The sequence below is a fragment of the Penaeus japonicus genome, unplaced genomic scaffold, assembly GCF_977035675.1.
Source record: "Penaeus japonicus unplaced genomic scaffold, GWHDUDI00000001_assembly GWHDUDI00000001, whole genome shotgun sequence".
NCBI lineage: Eukaryota > Metazoa > Arthropoda > Malacostraca > Decapoda > Penaeidae > Penaeus > Penaeus japonicus.
This window is the reverse complement of record NW_028234403.1, coordinates 29,290,555-29,303,054: the sequence shown is the minus strand read 5'-3', so window position 1 is coordinate 29,303,054 and position 12,500 is coordinate 29,290,555. Positions and strand designations below refer to the sequence as shown.

General features: G+C 48.4%; 1 protein-coding gene across 1 annotated transcript in view; it reads left to right on the top strand.

The window, feature by feature from the left end:
- Positions 1-12,500, top strand: part of hb (zinc finger protein hunchback) — a 30,850-nt gene that overhangs the window by 15,937 nt on the left and 2,413 nt on the right. Inside the window, exon 2 of the mRNA XM_043019308.2 lies at positions 9,071-12,500. This exon is cut by the window's right edge and continues 2,413 nt beyond it. Within this exon, the coding sequence (XP_042875242.2) occupies positions 9,104-12,268 (3,165 nt within the window). The 5' untranslated portion in view covers positions 9,071-9,103 and the 3' untranslated portion in view covers positions 12,269-12,500. The remainder of the gene's footprint in view (positions 1-9,070) is intronic.

Sequence of the window (12,500 nt, the reverse complement as noted above, 5' to 3'; positions counted from 1 at the left end):
GGAACGTTTTTCGTTTCGGATATCATTTCTTGATTTTTTCTCAAGCAAATGCCAAGACGTTATGTTGTATTTCCTACACCCATCTATCCTTCCATCTATCAGTCTATTCGCCTCCCCCCCCCCTCCTTCTCCCGATAAACAAGAGCTCTTACCCGCGTGACAATCACATGAGACCATATAACAGGAGGGCGATAGGTTCTCGTAATCCTTCTGTTAAACACTAAACTTTCCTTCGCTTGTGATAACTCCTCCTCCCTTCTTTTCCTTTCTTATCCTTCTCAGTTTTCTTCTTCTTCTGGGATTTACTCTCGTATCATTATTTTCGCAAATTTCGTTTCATGTTTACGTTCTTTTTCTTGTCGTCGTCCTCCTTCACTTCCTAATTCCAACCTCCTCCTTTCCTTCATTCGTCCTTTTCGCCTCTTTCCTCTTCATCAAAAACATCACCACCTTCTCCTTCCCTCTTTCCAATCGCCTCTGTCTCCCTTCCCTCCAGTTTCCTCTCCCCTCCCCCCTCCCGCCCTCCACTCCTCTCCCATCCCCCCCCCCTCCTTCTCTTCTTCGCTTCTCGTTCGTAAACCCGCTTTCTCACACACGCGCAATTTGTGAACCCGGCCACGTAATCCACGATCCGTTACGTTGTTTGTCGGTAAAGAAAGGGTAGGGGGAGGGGGGAGAAAGAGGTAGGAGGGATGGAGGGAGGGGGAGGAGGAGAAGGGGGGGTTATCCTTCGCCCAGTTTTGACCTAGTTAACCTGTCGGCGAGACGACCCAGGCGAGGTCAGGTGGTGTCGCCCCCTCCCCCCTCCCTCCTCGCCTCCCTTCCTCTTGCTCCTCCTCCTTTTCCCTCCTTCCTACTAACTTCACCCAATATTACCTTACCCTCTCCTGTTCGGACCCCCTTTGCCTCTCCCTTCTTTTTCTTTTATTTTTTTTCTTATCCTTCGCCTTTTCTTTCTTCCTCTTCTTTTTCTTCTTCTTCTTCTTATTTTCCTCTACTACTTCTTATTCTTATTCTTCTTTTTCTTATTCTTCTTTCTCTTCATCATCATCATCTACTAATTTTTCTTCTATTTAATTTCTTATTCCACTTCTCTTCCTTCTTCCTCCACTTCATCATTATCATCTTCTACTACTTCCTCTTCTGCTTCTTCTTCTTCCCATGATCTGACCTTGTTTTGTAGGATGTAGGGAGGGGGAGGGGGAAGAGGGATGGGGTTATTGAAGGGAAACATCACTCTGTAACTGCCCCCCCCCCCCACACACACACACCCTACCCGCGAGGAGGTTGGACGAACGAGTTTCAGCCTTATGGCCCAGGAGGATAAGAGTGAGGATTGGTTTTCCTTGACTTTTAGCGATGCTTGAATGAGTTAAAATGGGAAAAAGGAATTCAATGGGAGGAGAGAGAGATAGAGATAGAGAGAGAGAGAGAGAGAGAGAGAGAGAGAGAGAGAGAGAGAGAGAGAGAGAGAGAGAGAGAGAGAGAGAGAGAGAGAGAGAGAGTTTGCTGTAGAGAGTTCAAATGAAAGCAAGATAAAACTTGTGGAGAAGAAGAAACCCATAATTAATATATATGCACATCTAAGATGAAGAGGGAGAAAAAAAATACAATGGATAAAACAAATTAGAAAAAGGCAGCAAATAATAAACCACAACCCTTTTACCACCCGTTTATAAGACTCATTTTCCAATCCTTACATAACTTTCCCAGCGCTTAACGTCACTGCAAAACCGCGGCTTCCTATTGGCCAATTCGCTTACCCTCCCTACCCCCTCCTCCACCGGACGTTCTCATTGGCTGGATCTCGACCGTGGAAAGTAGGTCAGAACAGGTGAACAGGAGAGAGAGAGAGAGAGAGAGAGAGAGAGAGAGAGAGAGAGAGAGAGAGAGAGAGAGAGAGAGAGAGAGAGAGAGAAAGAGAAAGAGAAAGAGAGAGAGGAAATAAATTGACAAAGAGACAGATAGACAAATAGACAGTCAGTTAGATACAAACACACACTGAGAGACAGATCGGAGACAAACGCAAGCAAACCCAAAGAGAAAGAAAATACACAAAATAAGGAAATTGACAATAAACGAAGGAAAGAGAGAGAGAGAGAGAGAAAGAGAACGAGACTCCCAAGCCCGGCGCGCTGTATCAAGGGTAACTTTTTCCTTGAATTCCATTTCCTCGGCCGCTCCTTGAGGATCCAGATGACTAACAGATACACCAAATGCCGCGTGCTTCCTTCTTTTTAAATATTAGTAGGGCAACACGCGACGAAGGATCTTCCCGCCAATATGTTGCGCATGGCGATAATCATTTGTTATTTCTATCTATTATTCTATCTCTATATTATCTCTGCATTAATAACCTCTATTTCTATACACTCAGTTTCTTTTTTTTCTATATGCTCATCTAAGGCCAGTTTATATCCGCGTGACAATATCCACTTGTTTTTGAATAAAATTTCCCTTCTTTTTTCGCACAGACTCGACGAAAAATCTTTCCCACCCTTTTCCACCTGATGTTTTTACGTCATGTTAGGTAAACCGAAAGGGGTTTATTGGTCGATTGTTTACGCGGGTTGTTTACATGTCCCATCCCTTGATCCCCCTCCCCCTTGACCCTCCCCTCCCCCCTATTACCTTTGTCCCTCCCCCTCCCCACCCTATCTCTCCCTATTACCTGTACCCCCCCCCCTCTTCACCCTTCTACCTGCCTAAAGTCACTTGGCTGAAGAGTTGTCACTTTGTCCGTTCTCCAGATTTATTTATTAACGGCGGTTGTTATTTATTTATTTTCCAACTGTCTCAGATATATGTAAACTGAAGGGAGGTTATTATTCTAGACCAATTTCCTTAGATTCAAAAGAAAACGAACGTTTATAAGTTCGTATTGCTTAGGTGAGGAAAAAATATTTTTTTAGCATTACATAGCAATTTGAAGTAAGTTGGTAACGTAACAAACCAAGAGCAGAATGGAATTAGATTTGTCGACCTCGTAAAACTCTTCCTGAATCGAGAGAGACTTTGTGCATTATATTCATGACGCCTGAATTCTTAAACCCAGAGATCATGTTCTTAAACAAAGGAAAAAAAAGAAGGAGAACATGATAAAGAACGGGGAAGAATAAACGAAATAAGAAACGAAACTAGAGGAAAGGGGAAGGAAATCTCAAGATGATAGTTTTTGAAAAATATAATCTTTGAACGGATTTTTATTTTTCGATCAAGTATTTGAATGATTTTCTTAAATACCTCCTTCAACCTTCCCTTCCTCCCCACCCCCTCCCCCTCCTCTGGTATCGGAAAAAGGCATTCCAACCGAAAGCTACATAACAGGTGGATTATTTACCCGTTCTGAAACTAGGTCAAGTAAACGAGACAAGAAGAAGGAGGGAAAGAGAGGATAAGGGGGTAGGGGGGGAGGGAGAGGGAGGGAAGTGCGATAGAAAGGTAGGTTAAGGGGGGGTGGGGGGAGAGATAGCTGTTACTAGCCTATGGTTAAAGGAGAAAGGGGGGAGAAGGGGGGGGTGAAAGCCATTTCAGTGAGAAATAAGAGCGGGTGTGGGAGGGGGGGGTACGTGAGGTACGCAAAAGGGGTTATGGGAATTGTTAAAGAGGGGGGTGGGGGAGGGATAGGGGTGGAAAAGGGATAACGGGAGGGGGAGGGATGGAAAGGGTGGTTGGGGGGAGGGGGAGGGGGGGAGGAGACGTAGTTACGACAGGTGAGGTAACTGGCGAGGACAGTTAGTCTTCCTGGTGACTGTGCGGAGGAAAGATCTCTCCTTTGGAAGAGGAAAAAATATAGAAATTCGGAATTGGGGATTCGGTGCTTTCGCGCTTGAAGGAAATAAAAAGAAGAAGAAGGAAAGGATTCTAGTGAAACTTGTGACTCTGCTTGAGATTAATCTTGTGGACTTGGATTTTCTACTTCGTGTTTTTTTATACATTGGAAGTAATGGAGTGATTCAACTTGGAAACTTTTTTTATGATTGAGTGCGGTAAGTGATATGGTGATTCACAGATAGACAGTTGGATATAAATGATTCCATTTGTGATTAATGGAATTGGGGAAAAAATATCCGATACATTTTCCATTTATAATCAGATTTTTTTTTTTTTTTACGTCTCAAAAACATTTTCAAGATCATGAAAACTTTACAAATTTCTTAAAGTATCGGCTTACAATTACGAGAACCCAAGCAGGAAAATTAACCCAGGGTCAGTGATAGTGATTAAAGCAGTATAATTCGCGCAGTGTTTCGATATTCAGTTCACTTTGAATTCAACTGATATTTCACAAACATGAGTAATATGAAATGTAAAGCAAATGTCACGATTTTATTTTCGAACAATAATTTCAATACCAGTTGGGCACATTGTATCTTGGTGACCTAAGTTTTCCCCTATGCTGACCCCACCCTCTCCCTCCCTCTCTCTCTCTCTCTCTCTCTCTCTCTCTCTCTCTCTCTCTCTCTCTCTCTCTCTCTCTCTCTCTCTCTCTCTCTCTCTCTCTCTCTCTCTCTCTCTCTCTCTCTCTCTCTCTCTCTCTCTCTCTCTCTCTCTCTCCAATTTATACCGCAGGTTATCGTACGTTATTTTTTTCTGTCTCTTTATATATATATATATATATATATATATATATATATATATATATATATATATATATATATATATATATATATATGTATGTATGTATGTATGTATTATATATATATATATATATATATATATATATATATATATATATATATATTATATAATATACATATATATATAATATATATATATATATATATATATATATGTATAATATATATGTATATATGTGTATGTATGTATGTGGATGTGTAGATGTAGGTCTAGCGCGCGTGTGTGAGGAGCCAGCCCCAAGGATCGGCGCGTTATCCAGCATTTCCCGGGGAGGCGGAAGTGATTCTGTTTCGCAAACGGACGCGGTGACGCCAGGGGCTTCTTTCTTGGTGTGTTTTAGAGTTTCTCATTTATCGCTCATCTGTCTTTCTTTAGTATTTCCACGTCTGTGTGCTCATTATTCTCCTATGCTTTGTTGGTATTCCTTTCCTTTCTTATTCTCGTTTGAGCAAACTTTCCATTTTCCTCATTTCCTTTTCTTTCATATTCCTGATTTCTTCCTTATCTCCTCCTCCTCCTCCTTCTCCTCCTCCTCCTCCTTCTCCTCCTCCCCTCCTCCCTTCTCTTCCCTTCTCTTCCCCTCCTCCTCCTCCTCCTCCTCTTCCCCTCCTCCTCCCTCCAGTCCGGCGCATTTACCGTTCATTCCAATCGACACGAAAAAAAGGCTGAAAAATATTCAATAAGCGGCCGATTATGTCGACAGATGATTTTCAAAGAAATTCAGTCGAGATGGAAATGGAAATTCGCTGAGTCACAAACGTGTTCGTGTGAAAACTGCGGTGCGTTCACGTCACATTCCGTAAAAAATATGGGTGTCATTTGTAACGATTGCACTTTTATATTTTATGGTTCCGTTGTCTTGTATGGTATTTTAGTTTATCAACATCAATATTGTTAAGTAATACTTGATCTTTTTTTTACATATCGTTTTTTTCCGGGTCGCAGTGAACGCCTCCCGGAGATTTAATTCTAAGGATTTCACACGCCCGGTTTAGACCGGAGGGAGGATATTTTAAAGATATATCGTTCAAGTATAATTTTCTTCTAAGAAATGTTATACCGCCTTCGCGGTAAACGCTCCAATGATCACGAGTATTTTTAAGCGAAATACTCGTTAAACTCTTGAAAAATGAATATGATAAGCCTTTTTGGTGTTAGAGTGAGGTAATATTTCGTATATTTAGTATTGCACAATAAAGATTAAAGGTCACGATATGTTAAAACACAAAAGGGAAGGATAAGAGAGGGAGAGAAGGGGAGAGGAGGGAAAGGGTAAAGGGCGAAGCGAAGGGAAGTTATTAAAGAGACGGAGGAGAAAAATAGAGAGGGAAGAATAGAAGAAAAGAGAAAGGGAGGAAAGAAGGAAGGAAGGAGACATGGAGGGAAAGGGGGAAGGAGGGAGGGAGGAGAGAAGAGAAGCGCAAAGAGATAGGGATAGAACGGGCAGGAGGGAAGGGAGAGCGGGGGTAAGGGGGTAGGGGAGGAGGGCGGGAGGGAGGGTTATATTAGGCCACGTGACCCTGGCCGACCTTTGCTGCCAGTGTCCGCCGCAGTCAGCGTCTGAGAGCAGGTTTAGGGCTGGCCAGGAGGCGCTCGGTTTCCCTTGTTTTTGTCCTGCTTTTTGCTTGCTGTTTTGTGGCCGTGGGTGGGCTTGGCGTCGGCTGTAGGTGTGCCTTTGCTCTTTCTTCATTTTATTTTCCCTCTTTTGGGGAACATGGGCCGCCTCCTTCCTTCCTGTTGCTCCCGCCTTTCTCTCCTTCTCTCCGCCTCCCTCCCTCTTTCTATCTCTCGCTCTATCCAGTCCACCTCCATGCGGACGAACTTCCCACACACACATACACATACACACACACACACTCATACAACATATGTAGTTTTTAATTGGTCTTTCTCCTCGCGTGTTGACGCCTTTTGCCTGCATGGCCTGTCGGGGGTGGGGTAGGGGTGTGGTAAGGGGTGGGGGTTGCCAGTTTGCCCAGCGCGAGTTCTTTTTTTATTGATTTTTTTTTTTTGTGGGTGTTTCGTTTCGTCGCTTGGATGAAAATGACGTTCTATTTTGGTGTAATTTGTGATACAAGTTAGTAGTCTGTGTTATTTTTGTCTGTTATCAGTAGTAGTAGTAGTGGTAGTACTTACAGGCGCGCCATAATCCACAACAATGACGTCATGGCCATTTACCAGATTTTGAAGTATAGTAATAAACATATTAACCATCTTTTTGTCTCATCAAATAAAGGGAGGGAGAGATAGATGGATAGATATAGAACGATAGACAGATAGCAAAGTCAATAGATATATAGACAGATGGATAGACATAGGCGCGTGTACGTTACATATAAGACACACACACACACACACACACACACACACACACACACACACACACACACACACACACACACACACAAACGTGCACGCGCGTGCGGGTATGCGCGTGTCGGTGTGTGTGTGTGTGTGGTTGTGTATATATAAATACATACATACATATATATATATATATATATATATATATATATATATATATATATATATATATACATATACATATACATATACATATACATATACATACACACACATGTATAAGTGTGTTTATGTATATGTATATATGCGTATATACATATATATATATATATATATATATCTATATATATATATATATATATATATATATATATATATATATATATATATATATATATATATATGCGCGCATGTCCAACCCGTCTCCCCCCAACCTAGCCATTTTCCGGCCGAGCGAGATAAATCTGTCCTAATCCAGCGTTCGCGCGTGTTTTGTCGCCATTTTCAACGCTCTTATTGGCAAAGGATTTTGAGGCGGCATATCCTCTCTCCCTCCGCTTTATTGTTGTCCTTCTCACTTCCTCTTTTATCCTTTCTATTTCTGTAGTTTTAGCGTCCGGTTTGATTTATTTGTTTTATTCAATGGTTCTTCACGTATACCCTTATTTGATAACATCGTTATTCATAAAAACCATCATTTTCGGTAAAATTGTATCATTTATTAATTATCAAGTCATTGAAAATACTTTTAATATGATATATATCAAACAGAAGTAAAACATAAACTAAACTAAATTAGGGAAACATTGCCTCATCACTACCTACATCAAAAAATAAATCACACAACAGATCTACATTTACAAAAAAGAAAGACTCAAACCGGAAAAATCTCATCGGGAAAAGAAAGAAAAGGGGAAAATAAGGAAACATAACGTAATAGTCCACCTTTCTTACAAAACAAAATGGCGGCCTTTCCCAATCACAGCTGCGCGCAGAATTCATAATCGGTTACACAAACAATCCATCCTTATCCCCCTGATGCAGTGTAAGAGGAGTGGTCAGTCCGTAAATAAAAACGAGGAAGAGGAAAAGAAAGAGAGGTCACGGAGAGACAGACACGAGAGAGCAGAGAGGGAGGTCAGCTGCTGTGACCTGCTGGGCGCCATGTCAGTTAGTCAATCAAGATGCTTTTTTGTCTTACTTTAGGCTTTTTCGGGAGGGTCTGTCGTGTTTATGTCCTGTTAGCGGGTGAGAAGAGTCGCTGATGAATGTATTAGATGATTTGGATGAGTGTGTTGATGAAAATAAATACCAGAAACTTGAAAAAGCGGTTAAATTTTGAAAACGATTTGTTTATATTTCACAAACGGTAATATACATTTAACTTGTATTCATATTATTTTAAATATCAAACTGATATAAAACCACGAGAAGATGACTCAACAGCAAATCGACACTAACAATAATCTAGTAATAAAAAAAACGCAAATCAACGTCTATAAAACGCCAAGAATATAAAATGAAAACGATAACCAATTGGCCGTTATGGGTTCTGCCGCGGTCACGTGTTCCCATAATAGAGGGAGGGAAAAAAGTTATTTTGGCTGTGTAAAGACTCGTGCCATGTTATGTCCTTGTTATTGTTGTCGCTGAGGGCTCACGGCCGCACCTGGCGAGCAAATAATAACATCCCGCGAGCAAATAAATGGTCTTTTGAGATGGCGGCCACATTAGTGTGTTGGGATTTTATGGCGCGCATTTTTTTAGGACTGCTGATACACCATATTATTGTTATTATTATCATTATCATTATTAATACTATCATATTTTTTATTAAATCATTATCAATAATTTATAAAATCATTGTTATCATTTTTATTATATCATTATATATTTTTTTATTATATCATTATTATTATTATAATGGAACTTGAGTGTGAGATATGTTAACATATTTAGTAAAGGGGAAAACAATAGTTTACTATTCATTCTTTCATGTTGTTATTGTTAGGCAGACACTATTTATTTCTTAAGCTTTTAATCAACGTGTAGTCTAGTCTTTATCGTATTTTAAATCTGTCTTCCCTTTCCGTCGACGCATACTAACGTCCGCCTCGTGTTTCAGGAGAGTGGGGTCGCCCATCCCGCCGCCCGCCCCATGCTTCAACAGCCGCCCCTCCTGGACCCTTTCCCCGCCCACGCCCAAGCCATGTCCGCCGAGTGCGAGAGCGCGCCTCCGCAGTCCCTTGCGGGCGCCGTCAAGCCGATGGTGGGCGCGCCCGCCATCTCCACGTCAGCCTCGCCCTCTGAGCGCCACGGCGCGGCGGGAATCAGCTACGAGGGCCGCGTGTCCGTCATCCCGCCCCTCGCCGGCTACGAGGCCACAATGAGAGCCGCCATGGAGCTCGACCGCGCCCACGCCCACGCCCGCGAGCAGCAACAGATGAGCATGGACGCCGCCGCCGCCGCCGCCGCCCGCATGCAGAGCGAGCGCGGCCACTACGAGGCGCTGCAGATGCAACAGGAGCTGCGACGCCTCTACGAGCAGCGCGCGCGCCTGCACGAGGCCTCGCACAGGTACTCGGCGCCGCGCGAGGAGCAGCCGCAGCAGGCCTACGCACAGCACGAGGCCGTGGCGCCCAAGGAGGAGCCCATGCACGTCGCCAACGAGGAGGACGAGCAGCAGGACGTGGACATGAGCGACGACCCCCCGCCGCAGCTGCAGGCGATCTCCGAGGCCGAGCGCCACCTGGAGGTGGTGGTGAAGGAGGAGCCGGCGGCGGAGAGCCAGCCGGCGGGGGCCGACGGTGAGCCGCGCGCCTTCGAGGCCGACTCTGTGCTGCGGTTCGCTCGGCCCGACCACCACGCCGAGCCGACGCGCTCGCCCATCGACAAGGCCGGCGAGTCCCCCGACCTGCCCACCGACTCGGCGCGTACGCAGGCGCACTCGGCCGAGGAGCAGAACGACTCGTTCCGCGGCTACGAGTCGGCGTTCCGGCCTGGCGAGGACGCGCTCTCCCCGTACGGCGAGAGCTACCAGGGGAGCGACGAGCGCATGCCGTCCAGCGTGGAGCCGGACGTGCACGACGACTCCATGGACTCGTCGTCCATGCACGACGGCGGCGACATGAACCCACTGTCGCGGCTACAGCAGGCGCTGGAGCTGTCGGGCGTGATGGGCACGGAGGGCGAGGGCGGCGACAAGAAGGCGTTCCAGTGCCACCTCTGCTCGTACACGGGCACGTCGCGCTACCACTTCGACGCGCACCTCAACACGCACTACGACCACAAGTGCGCCAAGTGCGAGTTCACGGCGCGCACGGAGCCCAAGCTGCGCGAGCACATGCAGGACGAGCACGGCTTCAGCCCCGACTCCAGCGAGGACATAGAGGGCATCCGCGTGCCCCGCGTCAACGCCCAGGGCAAGGTCAAGACCTTCAAGTGCAAGCAGTGCGAGTACGTGGCCATCACCAAGGGCGACTTCTGGGAGCACGCGCGCACGCACATCAAGAGCGAGAAGCTGCTCACGTGTCCCAAGTGCCCCTTCGTCACGGAGTACAAGCACCACCTCGAGTACCACCTCAGGAACCACTTCGGCTCCAAGCCTTTCAAGTGCAACAAGTGCAACTACTCGTGCGTCAACAAGTCCATGCTCAACTCGCACATGAAGTCGCACAGCAACATCTACCAGTACCGCTGCGCCGACTGCACGTACGCCACCAAGTACTGCCACTCGCTGAAGCTCCACCTGCGCAAGTACGGCCACAACCCCGCCATGGTGCTCAACCCCGACGGCTCGCCCAACCCCATCCCCATCATCGACGTGTACGGCACGCGCCGCGGACCCAAGCTCAAGAAGGACGAGAACGGCATGCCCATCCTGCCGCCGCACTACCAGATCCAGGCGCAGCTGCTCAAGGTGCAGATGCAGGCCAGCGCCGGCCTCCCATCGGCTCCACCCACGCCCACATCGCCCCGCGAGGGCTCCAAGCCGCCACAGGGACGCACCCCCGCCGCCCTGCCGCAGACGCCGCTCGCGCCGCCGCCGCCGCATTCGCCCTTCTCGTACCCTTACCCCAGCATGATCCCCAACTTCCAGAGCTCGTCGCCCATCCTGTCGCGCGCCCTCGAGAAGTCGCCCGAGGAGGCTCCGAAGGCGCTGGAGGGGCGGGAGCAGCTGCGCGAGCTTCTTCTGGAACGCGAGCGCCTCACGCAGAAGAATCCGCTCTCACCCGGCGGCGCCTTCAAGTGCCCGCAGTGTGAGTTCAGCACGGACCTGCGCGAGGTGTTCTCACAGCACGTGTTGCTGCACGCGGCCTCCGAGCGCCGCGACGACGCCGAAGACGGAGCGCAATCTCCCAAGCCACTGGAGCGCTCGCTGTCGCCCGAGCGGCGCCCCATGTCCCCGCGCGCGCCTGCCTTCCACCCACACCAGGCACTGCACCCGCCCACCAGTGAGCCAGGCACCCCCTACTCGCCCCTGGCTGCCGCCCACAACCTCAAGGAGTACCTGGCCCGCGCCATGAATCCCTTCCTGTACCAGCAGATGATGAGCGGCCAGATCCACCCGGCGCTGGGCCTGCAGCAGCACCTGCAGCGCTTCGCCCACCCAGCGCTGCACGGGCCGCGCCTGACTGCCGCCGACGACGAGCACGGCCCCCCCCACGAGCCACCCCATGGCTCCCCACACGAGCCACACGCCCAGGCACACTCGCCCAACGACGACGGCGTGCTGGACCTGAGCAAGGAGCAGACGCCGCCGCAGCAGGGAGCCGACCTCCGGAAGGTGCCGTCGTCTGAGCCGCGCTCCGAGTCGCAGGCGTCGCTGTCCCCGCACCACTCGTCGCCGCAGTCGTCGTCGCCGCCGCGCTCTGAGACGTCGACGCCGCCCTCCAAAAACCGGCGAAAGGGCCGCGCCTTCAAGCTGGAGCGCATCGCCATGCGGCTGAGCGAGAGCGCCGAGGGCGAGAGCAGCGGCCACGACGAAGACTCGCGACGCGACGACGAGGAGCCGCCGCGCCGCCCGACGGAGGCCGCTCTGCCGCCGCTCGTGCCGCTGGAGCCGCTCCAGGACGACCACGCCCACCAGTCCGACGACCATGCCCAGGAGATGCAGGAGGAGCCGCAGCAGCCGCACACGGAGCAGTGGAGGGGCGCCCACCAGTGCCAGTTCTGCGACATGGCCTTCAAGGACGTGGTCATGTACACCATGCACATGGGCTACCACGGCTACCGCAACCCCTTCACCTGCAACATGTGCGGCCACCAGGCAGCCGACAAGGTGGCCTTCTTCCTCCACATCGCTCGCTCCTCGCACTCGTAAGGGACGCGCCCTTGGGGATCCCCCAAGCAGGAGGAGAGAAGAAAGGCGAACACGAGAAAGAACGAGAAGGGAAAGGAAGATTTCCCGCTCCTTCAAACCAGGCGTCGCCGTTAAAAGTCCCTCTCACGGGTTTTGTGTTGTGACTCCCATGATCTCACCGAGTTAGACTTCATGATGATCTCACCAGCTGGCGTAGAAGAGACGCAACTGGAGACGCCACAGACGGAGGAGG